The 16858-nt window shown below is 44.6% G+C and overlaps 1 protein-coding gene across 2 annotated transcripts in view; it reads left to right on the top strand.

Annotated features, from left to right (window-relative positions):
* Positions 1-16858, top strand: part of LOC112220824 (protein bicaudal C homolog 1-A-like) — an 18035-nt gene extending 1177 nt beyond the window's left edge. Inside the window, exons 1-19 of one of the 2 annotated variants that reach the window (XM_042303033.1) lie at positions 5625-5985; positions 7402-7448; positions 7884-7953; positions 8127-8206; positions 8303-8464; positions 8593-8646; positions 8754-8948; positions 9459-9731; positions 9886-10017; positions 10306-10495; positions 10603-10742; positions 11672-11856; positions 12344-12539; positions 12957-12996; positions 14271-14434; positions 15238-15448; positions 15699-15862; positions 16064-16163; positions 16266-16858. In XM_042303033.1, coding sequence (XP_042158967.1) covers positions 5625-5985; positions 7402-7448; positions 7884-7953; positions 8127-8206; positions 8303-8464; positions 8593-8646; positions 8754-8948; positions 9459-9731; positions 9886-10017; positions 10306-10495; positions 10603-10742; positions 11672-11856; positions 12344-12539; positions 12957-12996; positions 14271-14434; positions 15238-15448; positions 15699-15862; positions 16064-16163; positions 16266-16396 — 2895 coding nt within the window. In that variant the 3' untranslated portion in view covers positions 16397-16858. Of the gene's footprint in view, positions 1-5624; positions 5986-7401; positions 7449-7883; positions 7954-8126; positions 8207-8302; positions 8465-8592; positions 8647-8753; positions 8949-9458; positions 9732-9885; positions 10018-10305; positions 10496-10602; positions 10743-11671; positions 11857-12343; positions 12540-12956; positions 12997-14270; positions 14435-15237; positions 15449-15698; positions 15863-16063; positions 16164-16265 lie in introns of those variants that run through there. The other variant, XM_042303034.1, reaches the window with a different exon arrangement.

Below are 16858 nucleotides of genomic sequence, written 5' to 3'. Positions count from 1 at the left end.
GCCGAATACAACAGGTGTAGTAAAACGTACCGTGAAATGCTTATTTACAACCCTTAATTAACCAACAATGCAGTTTTAAGAAAAAAAAAGACTTAAGAAAATATTAAAGTGCAACAATACAGTAACAAATCAAATTGTATTGTATTGGTCACATACACATATTTAACATATGTTATTGCTGGCGTAGCAAAATGCTTGTCTTCCTCGCTCCAACAGTGCAGTAGTACAGTATCTAACCATTCACAACAACACACACAAATCTAAAAGTAAAATAATGGAATTAAGAAAAATATAAATATTAGGATGAGCAATGTCAGAGTGGCATTTTATTTATTTATTTTACTAGGCAAGTCAGTGAAGAACAAATTCTTATTTTCAATGATGCCCTAGTGGGTTAACTGCCTGTTCAGGGGCAGAATGACAGATCAGTACCTTGTCAGCGCAGGGGTTTGAACTTGCAACCTTCTGGTTACTAGTCCAACGCTCTAACCACTAGGCTACCCTAGTAGGTTTTAATAGTCACAGTTGGAACAACATCCCCTATACAGTTCCTGAAGAATTCCGTCACCGTGTCCATGTTTACGTCAATGTTATTCTCAGAGGCTACCCGGAACACATACCTGTCCGCATGATCAAAATAATCTATATACACGGTACAGAGTCAATGTGTGGGGGTAGAGATTAGTCAAAGTAATTGAGGTAATATGTACATGTGGGTATGGGTAAAATGACTATGCATTGATAATAAACAGCGAGTAGAAGCAGGGTGGCTTGAGTCTGGCAGTTTTTAGGGCCTTCCTCTGACACGGCCTGGTATAGAGGTCCTGGATGGCAGGAAGCTTGGCCCCAATAATGTACTGGGCCGTACGCACTGCTCTCTGTAGCTCCTTGCGGTTGGAGGCCGAGCAGTTACCATACCAGGTGGTGATGCAACCAGGATGCTCTCGATGGTGCAGCTGTAGAACTTTTTGAGGATCTGAGGACCCATGCCAAATCTTTTCAGTTTCTGTTGCAGGAATTTAATTCCTCTGTTTTAATTCCCAATTAAAATGAAACACTCTGTCAATTCATAAGAATTTGTATGACCCTTATTTTATAGAGATCGACAGAGCCCGGTCTTAAAGTCAAATAGCAGCCTTTATTCACGAGAGTACTGAACAGGTTACCACAGGTTATAAACTGAAAATGACGTCATTAGTTCCAGTACCAACTCGTCTCTTCTCCCACCCTGGTACAAAGGCAGTATCTCAAGCCTTCCCCCATCGTCTCGCTACCAATGTAATATAATTTATGAGTCAAGGTCTTCTTGTGTAGATAAGCATTCTAGCCAGTCTGAAGATATTGTTCATTCATTTATACCAAGGAACAGACAGTCATTGTTCTAACACTTGACCACATTCACACACATTATATTCAGTACTGGGATCAAGAAAGAAAATTCATACATATACAGTAACATAATAGTATTCTGATTAGTACATATACAGTAACATAATAGTAGTCTGATTAGTACACATACAGTAACATAATAGTATTCTGATTCGTCAGTCCTGATTGAAATGTATACATAATTAGTCATCATTGATAAAAAATTCCCTTAACAGTTTCCTGAGGGGTAATAGGCGTTGTTGTGCCTTCTTCACGACTGTTTGGACCATGTTAGTTTGTTGATGATGTGGACTCCAAGGAACTTGAAGCTCTCAACCTGCTCCACGACAGCCCCGTCGATGAGAATGGGTGTGTTCTTGGCCCTCCTTTTCCTGTAGTCCACGATCATCTCCTTTGTCTTGATCTCCTTTGTCTTGATCCAACTTAATGATGGCGTCGGAGTCGTGCTTGGCTGTAGTTGTTTGTCTGATTACGAGGCACAACTCGTGTAACATATGAAATACGGTGAGCTCCAACAGCATTGGGACAGTGACATTTTTGTTGTTGTTGTTTTGCCTCTGTTCTCAAGCACTCCAGAAATGATACAATGACTATGAAGTTAAAGTTCAGACTGTCAGCTTTAATTTAAGGGTTATTTTCATTCATATCGGGAGAACCGTTTAAAAATTACAGCACTTTTTGTACCTAGTCCCACCGTTTTATGGGACAAATTCCTTTTATGTATATTAAAGTAGTCAAAAGTGTAATATTTGGTCCCTATATTCCTGGCACGCAATGACTACATCAAGCGTGTGACTCTACAAACTTGTTGGATGCATTTGTTGTTTGTTTTGGTTGTGTTTCAGATTATTTCGTGCCCAATAGAAATGAATGGTAAATAATGTGTTGTGCCATGTTGGTGGTGCTTTTGTTTGACATAATGTTAGAGTATGTTTCTAATCCTTAAGAGTCTATTGACGGGCCCATGCGTCAGTCTATGTAACATAATAAACCCCGGCAAGATCGCTCAGTTTAAGCTGGAGATATCATGTTGGCCTTCCGCATCTGCGACTGAAGGTGGCCGAGCTACAGCAGTGTTTGTCAAACCACGAGACATCCCAAAAATCTGTCTTTTCACATGGAAAGGGGATATACTCATGAACGTGATGGTGTTTGCCGTCTTTGCTCTAACACCCCCACTAGTATCACGGGACTCGTTTGAAAGTATGGAGGGAACTTTGTGGCAACAAAAAGAAGGGGTTAAATATGTGTCCAAAAAAACCGAATATGTTTCTTGCATCTCCTAGATATAGGACAGACTTCAAAACCATATTCCTTATGACTTCTTTTTTGTACAGTTTTTTTCTGCCTATGAATGTCTTATTCACTGCATTTCTATGTGCTATAATAGTAAAGGCCAAATTCAATATTTTATTAAATGAAAATGTTTGTATATATATTTATATTTTTATACTTAAAGGCATCCTAAACTTCAAAATCAAATCTCTAAATGATCCATGCTAGGATCATCTTAAAACAATTCCAGATGTTAGCTTAGTATGCGCCCCTCCCCCCACCACAACAGCTTAGACTTTTAGAGTCTCTATTCGATCCCCTCGCCACTCTTGAAGTCACCCTCTGGGAGTGTCCTCGGCAACACGTAACAACGGAGGGCCCTCTGAGTGAGTTGGTCGGGGCTAGGGGCTGGTTTGGGGTTCACCGATTGTTAGCGCTTCTCAGAGAGCTGTGCCTGTTGCAGCCTGATGACCTTGCTGGCCTCCTTCACCACCCTGTCTAGCCTGTTTTTGTCACCTACTTGAAGATTGCCAAACCAGGCCACCATCGAAAACATCAACATGGATTCAATAAAACTCCTGCAAAACAGCATCGTCATTGTCTAGCTGACATTAAACGAGTTTTTCTCAGAAAGATTATTCCCTGCGGTCCCCTTTTAACAAATGTGGTCTTGTTTGGGTGCAGAGGTCATTTAGAATAATTGCCATACATGCAAAGGATGATATTGCATATTTCTACCTTTCTGTACCTATTCAGGATACATCGCCATGACGAGAATGACATTCATATCCATAAGTAGCATTAACATATCAAGGACGCATGATGTAATTCCGTTACCATAACTCTGTTACCGGGCGTAAATCCACTTCACAATCCACTTGGTTCAACAACCAAAAATCAGTTGGGTTTTTTTTCAAACTCAAGTTGTCATGTCATAGCTGACACCCAAGTTGTCATGTCATAGCTGACACCCAAGTTGTCATGTCATAGCTGACACCCAAATTGTCATGTCATAGCTGACACCCAAATTGTCATGTCATAGCTGACACCCAAGTTGTCATGACATAGCTGACACTCAAATTGTCATGTCATAGCTGACACCCAAATTGTCATGTCATAGCTGACACCCAAGTTGTCATGTCATAGCTGACACCCAAATTGTCATGTCATAGCTGACACCCAAATTGTCATGTCATAGCTGACACCCAAGTTGTCATGTCATAGCTGACACTCAAATTGTCATGTCATAGCTGACACTCAAATTGTCATGTCATAGCTGACACTCAAATTGTCATGTCATAGCTGACGCCCAATTCTTTCGGCAGATACCTTTTGAATCTTAATTCGGGGCAGATATTTTAAGACTTTTTTGGAAAACACACACACACACACACACACACACACACACACACACACACACAAACAAACATAAAAACACACCCACACACGCATAGTTCATGCATGTCATCATTTTGCAGGTGTTAGTGTCTGACACATACAAAGGGTCCATTCCTGAACACTGGGTCTCCTGGCATGGATTAGGGACCCTTGGAAACAACAGGCCCCTTGGTCCACTGGCGTGGTGGCTTTTCTCTTTGCTGCTGTTCCAGGGTTAACAGTGACACACCCCCCTGACAGGAAGACACTCATACCCTTTCACAGAGTTGCAGAGGAGCTGGAACTGTGAAGTCAAGTTTAATCTCACTTAAAATCGACGACTTATAAATCCTTGGAACCAGACAGTTTCCATGGGGATGATGTACGTCAGAGTTGCCTAGTTTTCCTCAGGCGAATCATCCTAGTTTGAACCTTTTTACTGCAGTGGGATAAAATCAGGGTCACACAGTGTTTCTTGTCAGTCTTAAACAAATCTACTTTGAAACAAAACTATGCACCTCACTCACATGGTTATGGGCTTAAACAAGAAGAAGAAACATATGTCAGATATAGAGAATTTTGAGTATGCATCCCAATACTACACTTTATATACAGTTCCAGTCATCAGTTTGGACACACCTACTCATTACAGGGTATTTCTTTATTTGGACTATTTTCTACATTGCAGAATAATAGTGAAGACATCAACACTATGAAATAACACATATGGAATCAAGTAGTAACCACGTAAGTGTTTAACAAATCATCTTGGTTTTACCCCTGTTTGAATTCTGAAGTTTGTCTCCTGCGACTCTGTTTTGGGGGATGGAGATTTTTTTGGGGGAGGGTGTGTAGCGGTATGAAATGCAGTGGGGACTTTTCCTCTTTTTGTCACTTTTCTCTTTTCTTTACCCATCTTTCCTCTGTGCTGAAGTTTATGACTTTCTCACCGCCTGCTTGTTCGTAAACAAACAGGTTGCCAGGCAACTCTGGCAAACAGAGCTGGAGCTGGTTGTTAGTGGAGCGGCTCTTTTATCCCCAGCATTGTTCCTCAACGCCCAGGTTCCCCCATCCCTCCCACCCCTCAACTTTCCCCAACCAGTCCCTACACCCATCCAAACCCCCTGACCCCCCCCTATCTCAGGAATCTCAAGCCCTCTTCCTCTCATTCAGGTTTCGGAGGGACCCTCAGTACAAGAGGTGGCACTTTGGGTTCACTTAATTTCTGTAGACAAATGTATCTCTGATCAGGATGGGATGTGTTTGTCTGCTTGCCTATGGATAGTTGGTATACAAAGATCTTCTGACATTGTCTGTGTTGCCGGTGTCATATCCTCAAAGTAGGACATCTGGATTAGTGCATAGAGTATTATTATAACCCCTCTTCTGAGCCACCTATGCCCCTCCTCATGTTCTATCTATGGCCTATTGAAACGTGTGTGTGTGTGTGTGAGAGTATTGTGTGTGTGGAGGCGGGGATGTAAGGGGGGCTATGGGGGGGCAGAGGGGGTGTTTCTCTCCCTTCTCTCCCGTTGTCTCTCTCTCCGTCTCCTTGGACACACTGACGGATTCTCAGTCTTACTATGGCCACCACAACGGAGGAAAGGTCTCCTCTCCCTACCCAGATAGAACCACACAGACCCGGCCCAGAACCCATCCTGAGCCAGCTAGAACAATACCAGCCTCACCTAGAACCAAGACTAGAATGTAGTCTAGACCCCAGTCCTGGACCCATCCTAAACCAGGACCAGACTCTATCTCAGACCCCTTTTCCTTCCCCATCCCCATCCCACCGTGACAGAGAGGAAGAGGAGGATGAGGACGAGGAGGAAGGAGGTAACTCTGGACCAGGACCAGAGCCTGTGGTAGGTGAACATTCGGACCCGGAATGGGTTGAGGAGAGATTCCGTATCGATAGGAAGAAACTGGAGGCCATGCTGTATGGTAAGTTTGCTGAACAGGTGTGACGTGGTCTTGTGGTTATGCATTGACCTCCAGTGTGGTCATAAATTGACCAGGGTTGAATCGCGATAGTGCGTTCCATAAATTTCGTAAGGTTACCTGAGTTGACTCAGAAAAAAAACTGTTTGACTTCACAGTAATTGTAATGCTGTCCACGGTTCTTCTGCGTAATGTGAATCCTGAGAAGCTCTTAGCGTTTGTCTGGCACAGCACCTCCGTATATAATTGCCAGGTCATTAAGCAACTGTCGTCATTGTTGTTAAGCATGGTTAAAGTTTCTGCCTTGATGATTTATGAGATGAGGTTGCTTGTGTATTCACAGACGTTTGGGCTCAGACAGGGTTGCTGTAGTATCATCATTCTCATTCTGTCATGACAATAGCGTAGAGGTGTCTGTCTGTGTTGGGTATCGGTGCAGCGGCAGGTCTGTGGCAAACTTCCTCCCCTGTGTTACAGTGGAAACTCTGGCAGGAGTAATGAATTAGAGGCTGTTACTTCTCTCCCTCAGCTTCGATGTGGAAGAATCTGAGTATCTGAGCGGCTTCATGTTGTTCATAGAGTGTGTGTGTGTGTGTGTGTGTGTGTGTGTGTGTGTGTGTGTGTGTGTGTGTGTGTGTGTGTGTGTGTGTGTGAAAAGAGAGAGAGAATGGGTATTTGCATGGGTAGACCTGTGAATAAGCCACACAAATCACACTGTGCCAGCCAGCCAGTTTTTGATAAACATCATATTCTCTTTCCCCTAAGTGTTATTTAGCATGCTAGCATGCTGTGTTGGGACTGAGATCTGGGACATTAGGGTGTGAGTAATAACTATAGAGGGCCTCCTAGTTGTTTTTCACCCAGTTATTGAGTGTGACTGTGTTTGTTATTTAATTTCTGGTAGGGTAGGGGGTCCATGCGTCAGTGAAATACCATTGACGCGATTAGCTGTCTCTGGTGCCCCCCATTCCCTCTCTCTCTCCGCCCCATGCTGCTCGCTCGCCCATTCCTCGGTTTTGGGGGAGCGTAACCCATGGCAATCAGAGGACGGGGGCTTTTTTTATGGGGGCTCCCCCCCTCACCCTGTAAATGTCATTGTGAAGCGATGGCCTTTAAAAAAAAAAAAAAAAAAAAAAAATGTTTACCTTCCAGCCCTCGACCCCCTCTTCTCTGCAAATTTCAACTCTCCCTGTTTAAATGTTGACCCTTAGATCTCACATACTTCTCTCTTTGAAGAAAAGTGTTGCTTAAACACAAACAAACCGTTAACCAGTAACCCTGTATGACCATTGTTAATATTAGGTGAATGTGTGTTTGTATATCTTTATACCTCCGATTATGTGCAGTAAGTTACTCTCTCTCTCTCTACCTTTCTGTCTCTCTCTTCACTTTCACTCTCCTCTCTTTCTGTTTTCTCAGCCCCTAGACATGGAGAGGGACTTACAGGTGAAGAGTTCTTTGGGAGAGTAAGTATGCAGAACGAAGGTCACACTGACACTGAGAATAAAGGGTGGAGGTAAAATAAATCAAATGATGGGCAGACGTTCATGTAATGTGGAAAATAACTCACTGAAATGAAACCACATGCAATTAAAAGTCTACAGATTTACCGGAGGAAATCTGCATAGAGAACATGAAAGGTCACAGACTGACTGTCGACATTGTTTCTCGGCAATTTGCCGTTGTTACGGCGGCGATGAACCGCTTTGAGATGCTAATGAAGTATTGTCTTCGCTGAATAGGACGTGCTTTGGCGTGTGTGTGTGTGTGTGTGTGTGTGTGTGTGTGGGATGTATGGACTGGTGTTACTCTCGTGGTAAAACACCTGTCTTTCGGACTCCTTCGTTTCTCTGTCTCACACACATATTGACACCTGTTATTTCTGGCATGTTGTCTTGCAGGTGATGGTGGAAACTAACACCCAGGTGAAATGGCCATCCAAGCTGAAAATAGGAGCCAAGTCCAAGAAAGGTGATGTTACCTCTATCTGATCTAGAATACCTGACACCTCCATACTCAAACAAGCTGTCTCAATCTGTCTCAATCTCCTATATACAACTTGATATTCAATATTATACAAAAGATTTAACAGAGTGTCTTTTAGGATACAAACAATGAATCTGTCTCTTGTATCGATAATGCAGACCCCCATGTGAAAGTGGATGGGAAAAGAGCCAATGTTCTGGAGGCCAAAAAGAAAATTCTAGAACTTTTGGAGACCAAGGTGAGTGTCCTAAACTGAGGTATAATCAAATACTGCACATGTAATTAAGTCAACTAACTAAATACAGTTAGTTAAACCCATGTTCTCCTGAGCCAGGTCAACAAGGTGACCCTGAAGATGGACGTGGCCCACACAGAACACTCCCATGTGATCGGGAAAGGGGGCGGGAACATCAAGAAGGTGATGGAGATGACATCATGCCACATCCACTTCCCCGACTCCAACCGCCACAACGCCACTGGAGAAAAGAGCAACCAGGTACTGTCTCTAAGTAACCCACAACAGTTTCTTAGCAACTGTCCCTTAGCAACCAGGTACTGCCTGTTAGTTATTGTTCTTAAGCAATTTGATTTGGTCTCTCCCCTCTCTCTGCCTCCCCTGTCCAGGTGTCCATCGCTGGGCCTGTCCAAGGGGTGGAGGCAGCCAGGAAGAGGATACGAGTCAGTGTCTCTCCATCTTAATGCATGGGTGGCCTTCATCTTTATTTTGTACATATGATCTATACACCATCATGACCTCTCACCCTTCCCTCTTCTGTGTCCCTCAGGACCTTCAGCCGCTGGTGTTGACCTTTGACCTACCAGTGACCCTGGTCTCCCAGGCCCTGCCGGATGCAGCGTCGCCGGTCATCCAGCAGGTGGCGCAGGCTCTGGGGGTCAGTGTGAGCTTTAGGGCCCAGCCCAGACTGTGCAGCAGCTGCTGTGTGGTTAGAGCACTGCAGGGCAATTCCGTCGCCATCAAGGTCAGTGGAACACAGATGTACTGAGGGCCACAGACACACACACACACACACACACACACAGATAGATAGATACAGACACACACACACACACTCCCCTTTTTCTGTCTCATTGTTTTCTCTATTTCTTTGTGACTTTTAGATGCACTTCCTCCTTACTTTCATAAAGAGAAACCTCCACTTGAAAGAGAATATTAATTTAATATGATTCTATATATGCACACATTCTGTCTCTGTCTCTCTGTCTCTCAGTCTCTGTCTCTCAGTCTCTCTCTCTCTCAATTCAATTTCAATTCAATTTCAATTTCAGGGGCTTTACTAGCATGGGAAACATATGTCTACATTGCCAAAGCAAGTGAAACAGATAAGAAATAAAAAAGTGAAATAAACAATAAAAAATGTACATTAAACATTTGAACAAAGTTTCAAAAGAATAAGACATTTCAAATGTCATTATGTCTCTCTCTCTGTCTCTCTGTCTCTCTCTCTCTCTCTCCCTCTGAACCCTAACAGAAGGCGGTGTGTGTGCTGATGGAGCTGCTGCTGGGGTCAGAGCTCGGGGCTGGGGGTCAGGGTGGGGTCATGGGGGTGGTCAGCACCCAGCTGGACGTGACCTCCCAGCAGCACCTCTTCCTGCTGGGGCAGAACGGAGCACACTTCCTGGGGGTCATGCACCAGACCCAGACCCAGATAGTTCTGCCAGACCTCAGCGCCCCACAGAACCCCCCCTCACTGCTCATCCAGGGAAGCCCAGACGGAGTGTGTCTGGCCAGGCAGCAACTCATGGTGAGGAGCGGTCAAATTTTACATTTTTATTTTGATTGATTATTTGATTCAAACAGACAGACAATTAGATTTGAGGTAAAAGTGGAACCTTGTTCAGTGTGGAGAGTTTTCTAAGAGAGGACCCGTAAGAAAAACCCCTGTTGTCGTTCTCCAGGACTGTCTGCCTGTGTGTCTGATGTTTGACATGCGTGAGGATGGGGAGGCAGACCCTCGGAAACTGGCTCAGATGATGCAGAGTCTGGGTGTCTTCATCAGCGTCAAACCCAAAGTCAAACAGACCGCCAAGGTACAATAGTGCTATAGCAAGTGTTATAGTCATATTATTGCTAAATGTTTGGTACTTTAGTGTCTGCTGAAGTACTGTACTGTGTTGGACTATATTTCCTGGTTTGTATGACATGGGGAGAATCTCAATTGCATACTCCTCGCATCCTCTCTCCACGCCTCCTTCTCAAAATCCTCCCCTCTGACCATCGCCTCCAATGGGTTTTGAGAAGGAGGTGGGGAGAGAGGACATGAGGAGTATGCAATTGAGATTCTCACATTGTTTTGTGTGTTGGACTACATTTCCCAGTCGGTGGTGGTAAAGGGTCTGGAGAGGAACATCTCCAGTCTGTACGAGGCTCGGAGGCTGCTGCTAGGGCTGGAGTCCAGCGAGGTCGCCATGACAGCCAAGATGAACTCTGACCCTAGGTTGGCTGGCAACGGGCTGACCAACTACTGGCTCAACATGCTGCTGCAGCAACTCCGCCTCTCTGACCATGGTGTGTGTGTGTGTGTGTGTGTGAGTGTGTGTGGTGTCTTTTCATTTATGTATCACTGTTTTCACCTGTCCTATTCTAATCTCTAATCTGATCTCGACTTGTCTCAGGCTCAGTGCCCACCACTGAGGCTGTGATTGGCTCTTTTTCCCAATCTAAACCCCACCCGTCACCTCCACCAGGCCTGACTCCGCCCTCTGAGGAAGTGAGGATGGGACTGAAGGGGAAAGAGAGCAGGCAACTGGAGAAGGTGTGGAGCGATCGGGTCACCGTCAGATCCCAGTATTAATCCATATAACTAACACACAACACTACAAAAAACAATCACATTTACCCCTCTCGTACTAGACACAGTGAAGTACTGTGAGAATTTGAGAGAGTGAGTGATATCATGGATTGATACCACAGGAGGCTGTTGAGGGGAGGACTGCTCATAATAATCACTGGAACGGAGTGAATTTTTATTTATTTATTTATTTATTTAACCTTTATTTAACCAGGAAGGGCTCATTGAGATTTAAAATCTCTTTTTCAAGAGTGTCCTGGCCAAGATAGGCAGCACCAAGTCATTGCAAAAATGACAGACAAACATGAAAAACTACAAGTAAATCTAGTAAAAACCATAGAATTCACAGGAGTATAACAAAATCATGAACAGCAAATTAAATATATTGACAGGTCAGGGAATCAGTCTCAAGATCATTCATCAGTGATTTAAAAATACCAATCAGAACAAGTTCTTCCAGTGTAAGGCGTTCCAAGACGATGGCGCAGAGGACATAAAAGCCCTTGTTCCAAATTCAGTTCGGACATTTGGAACAGTTAGCAGGATAAAGTCCAGCGAACGAAGAGAGCACCAACCACATTTCTGAACAATAAAAATGCCCAAATAAAAAAGTGGTAAACCCAAAATGGCTTTGTAAATAAAAGTATATGAATGGAATGGTATCAAACACATAGAAACTGTTTGTTTGATGAGTTCAATTCCATTCCATTTATTCCGTTCCAGCCATTACTATGAGCCTGTCCTCGCCAATTAAGGTGCCACCAACCCCCTGTGATTGATACAGTAGTAAGGCGTTTCCCTGCAGGAGATTTGATTCTGCAGTTGTCCTAAGGGTGGTGCTATTGGATCAGTAGGATCAGGTTCGACCAATGAGATCACCTCTGTTTCCCCAGATCCCAGAAAACGAGGATCCGTCCGGCCTGTCCGACGAGGACGAGAGCCCTGGTTCGATGACATCAGAGCTGAGTGATGTCATGAGCCAGGTCAGGATGATGAGTCGGAGGAGCAGCCTCCAGGGTCCTGAAGTGTGCAGGTTCCTCAACCAGGGGAGACGCCACTCAACAGGCCAGGTCATGAGGTAATCACATTCACACTAGGGAGCGTACTGTGACATTAAGTTGTTCCTAGACACAATGGGTGAGGTTAGGATTTTGGTTGGATAGGCCCAAATATCTGTGGATTTGAATCTTAGATAGGAGCCCCTGTTTTTTTTCAGAATGGAATGACAAACTATAAAACAAAACATTTGCATTTTTATCTTAATTTAGTAGATGTTTAGCCTTTTGTTCTGCTGTTTTTTGATATTGCCTCTGGAAAATAACAAGAGAATTTGGGACCACAGGGTTATTTTTTTGCAGTTTAGCAACACTCATTCTAAATAATAATGTCAGAAAGGTACAGGCATTGCATTTATTCATTCCCTCTCACCAGTATCATGTCTCAATGCTCCTTACTGCCCTTGGATTAGTTGAGAGAGCTCCTTGGCTAAGTGAGTCCTACAAAACAGCTTTCACACTCTGTGGCTCAGGCCTGACCTTGGTCTCATTGCCGCTGCTCTGTTGCAGACTGCTGGACGGAGAGAAGGAGGGAGGACGGAGTGAGAGACACAACAGCCTGAGAGAGATGGAGGGGGGGAGGGGTGATAGTAGACGGAACAGCCTGCGAGAACTTGGGGGAGAGAGGAGTGACACTAGACGGAACAGCCTGATGAGGGATTTGACTCCGAATCATGACACTCTCACTGACGTGTCAAGGAACGAGGTGAGACTCCCTCTGATTTCAAATGATTTATTAACAGGTTTGTAGCAGCTAGAACGTTAAAAAAAAAAACTAATGAGAAATATGGAGGAGCATATTATGTCACACGGTGTGTCTTGTAGACTGTCTCATCAATTGATTTGACCTCTTTCTTTGAGTCTTACAAAATCTAATTTGAAGATTGTGTGTATGTGGTAGTTGTTGTTTTTGCCCTTATTTGTCCACTTGGTGCCCCTGAACCAAAGGTTACCGTGGGGATAACATGTTTATCTCCGCGGTAATGGCAGGACGCGCTAGGTCAAGTCATCTTCTGTTCTGTTCTCTCAGTAAATCAGGTCCCCCCCCCAGGACACATCATTTACAGAACAACATAACTGCATTTCTCTCCTTGATTTTACTGGCCTTTTCCTGTTTCTGCAGGATTATGACTATGAGATGAAGAAACTGCTGGCAACTAGAGGTTAGACCTTTTTAAAATGCTTCTGCCTTGTTGTGTGATCAGAAGCCCAGCTCATTAAAAACATAATTTTGGTTTGTCCAGGGTTCAGTCACACAGAAAGGTATTTTTGGACCTGCAGAGGAGTCCTACCAAGAGGGACTCATTTAGCAGCTGCACCCGGACAAATGAGCTTTCATCACATATCACTGGGATGGGTCACTTGCCACTGTCTGTTATTGAGAGATGAGGTAGCTTGTGTTTGTTATTCAGATCAGTGACGGAGGGAACCCATTAATGAGCCAGAGCCTTGAGAGAGAGAGAGGACCTATTTACGTGCTGCACATTGCCAGAGAGGTGATGGAGGGGATGCACTTATGGGCTGCACCGTGCCAAAGTTAGATAGAGGATCATTGCTACTCCCACTGAATGTACACACTCTGGTGTCTGATACACTGTCTCAGCCACACAACCCACACACACACACACATGCGCACACACACACACACACACACACACACACACACACACACACACACACACACACACACACACACACACACACACACACACACACACACACACACACACACACACACACTCTCTCTCTCTCTTTACCATCATTCAGAATGAGGGATATTTTGAGGATATTTAGCCAAATGGTTCTAAATTCCCTCAGTGTTGCTTTATGGGATTATGAATTAGCAGTTTGAATGAGCCATCTGCCTCGTGGTCATTACGATACTCATGTGTCTATCTATGAGAGCTAGACACACACACACGTGCGCGCGCACACACACACACACCGTTTTTTTTACACATCACACACTCCTACATGGATCCTGTAATACACACTCTCACACTAATTTCAATGTGTTTAGCGTCTATGCCTATGAGATTCTTCATTAAGTATTATGTATCAGTGCAATTAAACACTTAAATGAAATACAATTAAACACTGTTCTCTGTCTGCATTATTCAACACCTGACAACCACGGCTTACCAATTAAACCACTGTGTCTGCTTGTGAGTGATTTATATTTATTACTTGATGTTTATGTTTCTTAGAGTAAGTTATGTGTGTGTTTATGTTTTTGTCTGTGTCTATCGGATCTGTCTATGGCTGCGTTTACACAGGCAGTCTAATTCTGATATTTTGCCAATAACTGGTCATTTGAACAATCAGATCAGATCTTGAGCCAATCATTTGGCACAAAAAAAAAATCTGAATGGGGCGTCCTGTGTTAACGCAGCCTACGTGTGTGTGTGTGTGATGTGTTTTATCTCCACTCTCCCAGCCATGCAGAGGAATCCGGTGGTGACAGAGGTTCGGACCCCCACTGATACCTGGAGTGGTCTGGGCTTCTCTAAGTCCATGCCTGCCGAGGCTGTTAAGGAGCTACGCAACGTCAGCCGACGCAGCTACAAACCTTACCTGGCAAACACTGGCCAACAACAACAGGTACAACTGCTAATATCTTACCTGTACTTAGAATCCCTATAAACCTACCTGACAAACCCTGGATAGCAACAGCTCACCTTACTAGCTACTATTAGCTTACCTGGGCAGAAATTGGCCAAAGGGTTTTAACCAGCATCACCTGTGATTCTATTTCACCTGTACTAGGGTTAGCATCTGCTTTTACAACAACCAACGATCCATTTTCAATGGGCTGTATTGGTGACCTGTCCTCTTGGTTTATCAGCCGTCAAGCAGCTGGCCTCGCTAAATGCTATGTGGACAGCCACTGAACACCACGCTAATTTGGGTTAACAGATACGAGAGGGAACTGTCTGATGACTTCTGTGTTGTTCTGCGCTAGGGGATTTAGGAGTGCGTATCTGTGTTCCGCCTGATAATTTTTTTTTTTTTGCGAGCTTGGAGAGGCATTGAGCTGGGTGAGAGTTTGTTTAGGAATATGATTATTCTCAGTGTTACTTGGCTCGATTGGTTTTCCTGCACTGAGAAATGCCAAGAGCCGGAGAGAAACTGTGAGCACCAATTACCACCCTGTCTCATCCACTCACCCTCAGGGAGGGAAAGAGAAGGAGAGAGTGAGTGAGAGAGAGAGAGGGGGTTGGAGGAAAAGTGAGGAACAAAGCGAAGGGAGTATAAACAAGCGGAATATATGCAATTAAACCCCATCTCTCCCCCATCCTCTCCCACTATTTTCTGCCTTTTTCTCTCTCTCTCTCTGTCTGTCTCTCTCTCTCTGTCTCTCTCTCCCTCTCTCTGTCTCTCCCTCTCTCTCTCTCTCCATGTAGACATGGGGCCCGCAGAATGCGAAGGAGAAAGTGTCCAATGGCAGTAATTCAGAGAACTGGCGTGACAGACGTGGATCATCCTCCCCCATTTTCCCTTCTCCATCTTCCTCCTCCTCTTCATCCCCCTCTAACTTCTCCTCTTCCTTCTCCTCCACGTCGTCCTTCCCGGCATTTGCGTCTTCAACAAACAGACCCCGAAACGATAAAACCTGTACGTTTCTTTGTGTGTCTCTAACAGAGAGGGTGTGTCTACAAAGAGAACTTTGAAAGAAATGCAATTCCAATGTCTGGCTGATCTTCAATGTAGTCAGTATCAAAGATGTGCTTTAAATGTCTTCCATCTGAGAGCTATAGAAAGATGTGAGACTTTGTTATGCTTTCTGTCATAACTCTTCCTTCTGTCACTCCCCTACTCTCCACATTCCTCCCTGACCTCTTCACCTTTGACCTCTGACTCCTAGCGGAGAGCTTCCTGAGCTGCAGTAACTACTTTGAGTGCATGTCCTCTGTGAGGGCGTTGACTGCTAGCCAGCTTAGCTCCTCCCCCCAGCCTACGGACGATCTCCCAGAGCTCCTGAGCCAGCTCGGTATGGGGAAGTACATCGACGTGTTCCAACAGCAAGAGGTACAGTTAGACAACTAGCGCCCCCTGGGGCATAGGAGTAACACATTCACAGAGAAACAGGTCATTCCTCTATCTGTTGAATTAGCCTACATAGGCAGGACCGACTAAGATGTTTTCAGTGGCACAGAGGAGGACTTAATGAGCACCCAGTCGTCTATGTACTGTCTGAGCAACTGTGTTTTCATGGCCCTATTTCTGCAGATTGATTTCCAGACTTTCCTGACTCTGTCTGACGAGGATCTGAAAGAGGTGGGAGTGTCCACGTTTGGAGCGAGAAGGAAGATGCTACTGGCCATCTCAGGTGAGTGATCAGTAAACACCATATAAAACCAATCCAGTTTAATGAGGACACCTTATGTATAGAACATCTCTCTCTCTCTCTTATCTCCATCCATACATCCAGACCTAAACAAAAGTAAACGGAAACTGTCCGAGACGCCTGCTGTGAAGCCAGGCTACCTAGAAGGTGGGGCAAGTGGCCGGCTCCCACGAATCATAGGTGAGGACACCGCTGCTCAAAGAAACCACTGGTGAACCCCACACAACATGACCTAACCTGGGTAGAACTGCCTGTAAAAAACAGATCCATGATCAGATTGGCTTCCACATATCCTAACCTTGGTGGCAAACCCAGAAATGACTTTAGATCCGTGTCTAGGGGCTATTTGATCCTACTGCCATGCCCTACACCAGCAGCCTTTACCCAAAGCCTGTCCCAACAACCTCGAGACCAGAGGGACCCTAGCATTGGGAAGACTCCAGTATTGTCCAAAGGAACGCTGAGCATTCATACAAACTATGTGACTGTGTGGCCTGTCACAGACATTCTCTCTTCTCTATTGGCCTCTCTTCTCCCCAGATAGTGCCTCATGCAAGCCTGTGCCTCTACTCTATGTGTTGGGGGTTGAAGTCCACCGTTAACCACATATATGCATTGTACATAAACCTACAAGGGAAAAATGAGAATGTCTGAGATGATTTATTAAACGTTTCCAA

This window comes from Oncorhynchus tshawytscha, linkage group LG21 (genome assembly GCF_018296145.1).
Source record: "Oncorhynchus tshawytscha isolate Ot180627B linkage group LG21, Otsh_v2.0, whole genome shotgun sequence".
In the NCBI taxonomy this organism is placed as follows: Eukaryota; Metazoa; Chordata; class Actinopteri; order Salmoniformes; family Salmonidae; genus Oncorhynchus; species Oncorhynchus tshawytscha.
This window is presented reverse-complemented; position numbering and strand designations above follow the sequence as displayed.